The sequence below is a fragment of the Gymnoscopelus braueri genome, assembly GCF_963280865.1.
Source record: "Gymnoscopelus braueri genome assembly, chromosome: 16".
NCBI classification, from domain to species: Eukaryota; Metazoa; Chordata; class Actinopteri; order Myctophiformes; family Myctophidae; genus Gymnoscopelus; species Gymnoscopelus braueri.
Window position 1 is genome coordinate 40,463,480 of NC_137616.1, and position 2,453 is coordinate 40,465,932.

Sequence of the window (2,453 nt, forward strand, 5' to 3'; positions counted from 1 at the left end):
CACACGCACACGCACACGCACACACACACACACACACACACACACACACACACACACACACACACACACACACACACACACACACACACACACACACACACACACACACACACACACACACACACACACACACAGTTCCGAGACAGTGGGCCTCCCTTGAGCCGTGGGACGGGGGTGTGTTTATAATGTGTTTAAATGGGGGGATGAGGGCTACGTGCCAAAAAGAAAAAGCCACGTGACAAAAAATGTCATAAATGTAAAGTAACTGTAAAATGCAGGAAGCTAGTACAAGCTACGGTTCAGCATTAAGTCAACATTAGTCTGAAAAATGTTAATTATCATAACAAATGCAGTTGCCAATTAATGGCACTTATTATTAATTATTATATTATAATATAATATAATATAATATAATATAATATAATATAATATAATATAATATAATATAATATAATATAATATAATATTATATTATATTAATTATTATATTATATTAATGGCACTTATTTTGATTACTGTTTCATCTTCCTCCGTGTTTGAATGGTCTGTCAGAGAGAGAGAGAGAGAGAGAGAGAGAGAGAGAGAGAGAGAGACAGACAGACAGACAGACAGACAGACAGACAGACACAGACACAGACACAGACACAGACACCGAGTTAGAGCGAGAGAGAGGAAAAAGTGTCAGGTCCACAATGTGCTACTTTCCCAAAAAAAACTACTACTTTTGCTACGCTGAAATAAACTTCTGCCATGCACTAGCAGGTTTAGTTTACACAAGTACACGTGCGCATGCATGCATGCTCGTACACACACTCAATGTATGCACGCACACACACACACACACTGAGGATGTGTTTTATAATTGAAAAAAAAATGGTTGTTTTATGGTTGATATTTTTTTTTACGTTTACAGAAAAAGATTCAGTTTGGGGTTAGGATTAGGATTAGACATTTAGAGGTTAGGTTTAGGGGTCGGGTTGTAGATTTTTCCCATTTTATACTTAGAGTTGTGCGGCGATGGCACACACCCTAAAATGGCCGATCTACAAGCTCACAACGTGTCGCAGCGCGACAAGTTGTGAGCTTGTAGATCTGCTATTTTTCAGCTTTAGAACTGCGGTTAAAAATGCCCCAAATAAATCATAAATCAATCATAAAATCGGCTTCCTAAAATGTTGATGTCCTCACAAGTATAGTAATACAAACGTGTGTGTGTGTGTGTGTGTGTGTGTGTGTGTGTGTGTGTGTGTGTGTCATTCAGGATGTGCTGGGTGCACCAGGTGACCGGGGTGTGGGTGTACCCTCTGTTGGAGCGCATCACCCCGACGGCCAGGGTGCTGTTCTTCTCCTGTGTGACCGCCCTCATCTCCACCTTCTACGTCCTGGGAGAGATACTCAACAACTACATCTGGGACCAGCACTACACAGGTCAGTGTGTGCACGTGCGCGTGCGTGCGTGTGTGTTAGGGCATTCACCGAATAGTCGAATATTCGAATATTCGAATATCAAACCACTATTCGATTATTCAACAAAAAAAACAAAAACTAAAAAAAGTTTGATTTAGATTTTTATTTTTTTAGTGGCTTTTCTACAGCAGACATGCAGCTGTGAGCTCTGGTGTTACGTCAACTCGCATTCCTTGAGTCGAGTCATCAATGCCATTGAAAAAAAAAAATTGTTGTCATTATTTTATTTTTTATAATCAAATCGATTAATCGAATATTCGAATACTTATAGGTCGAATAATTAGAATACTAAAAATTACTATTCGTGAATGCCCTAGTGTGTGTGTGTGTGTGTGTGTGTGTGTGTGTGTGTGTGTGTGTGTGTGTGTGTGTGTGTGTGTGTGCGTGCGTGCGTGCGTGCGTGCGTGCGTGCGTGCGTGCGTGCGTGCGTGCGTGCGTGCGTGCGTGCGTGCGTGCGTGCGTGCGTGCGTGCGTGCGTGCGTGCGTGCGTGTGTGTGTCTATTTGGAAGCCTCGGTAATGTCCATAAATGAGTTGTGAGAGGTCTGCAGCTGATTGCAGGAATGCCCAAGCCAAGAGCTCTAAGGCATTGGCTAAATTCTGTTCAGTGTCTGATCATTTGGCAGTCGCCACATATGGAGGAGGAGATGATGCTTCCTGTATCCGTGATCTGTATCCTGAAACACTTGTTGAGTTTCCCAAGCCTGCATGTGCATCTACTGTTGTTTGTGTTCAAGAATTTCTTGAAGGATAGAGGGATATAGAGAGAGCAGTGGTGGAAAAAGTACTCAAATGTTTTACTTAAGTAAAAGTATCAATACTGCAATGTAGAAATATAAGTGAAAGTCCGGAATTCAAAATTTACTTTACTTAGTAAAAGTACAGAAGTATACGTTTTCAAATGTATAAAAATCTTTTGAAAATAGCAGATCTACAAGCTCACAATGGCAAACAAGCTTGTGTGAAATACTCCAGTAAATGAAAAATA

The 2,453-nt window shown here is 40.9% G+C and overlaps 1 protein-coding gene across 1 annotated transcript in view; it reads left to right on the plus strand.

The window, feature by feature from the left end:
• aig1 (androgen-induced 1 (H. sapiens)) overlaps positions 1-2,219 on the plus strand; it is a gene marked incomplete at both ends in the record, with an annotated part of 73,829 nt that extends 71,610 nt beyond the window's left edge. Inside the window, 2 exons of the mRNA XM_080454017.1 lie at positions 1,262-1,428; positions 2,203-2,219. Coding sequence (XP_080310143.1) covers positions 1,262-1,428; positions 2,203-2,219 — 184 coding nt within the window. The remainder of the gene's footprint in view (positions 1-1,261; positions 1,429-2,202) is intronic.
• Positions 2,220-2,453: the final 234 nt, after the last annotated feature.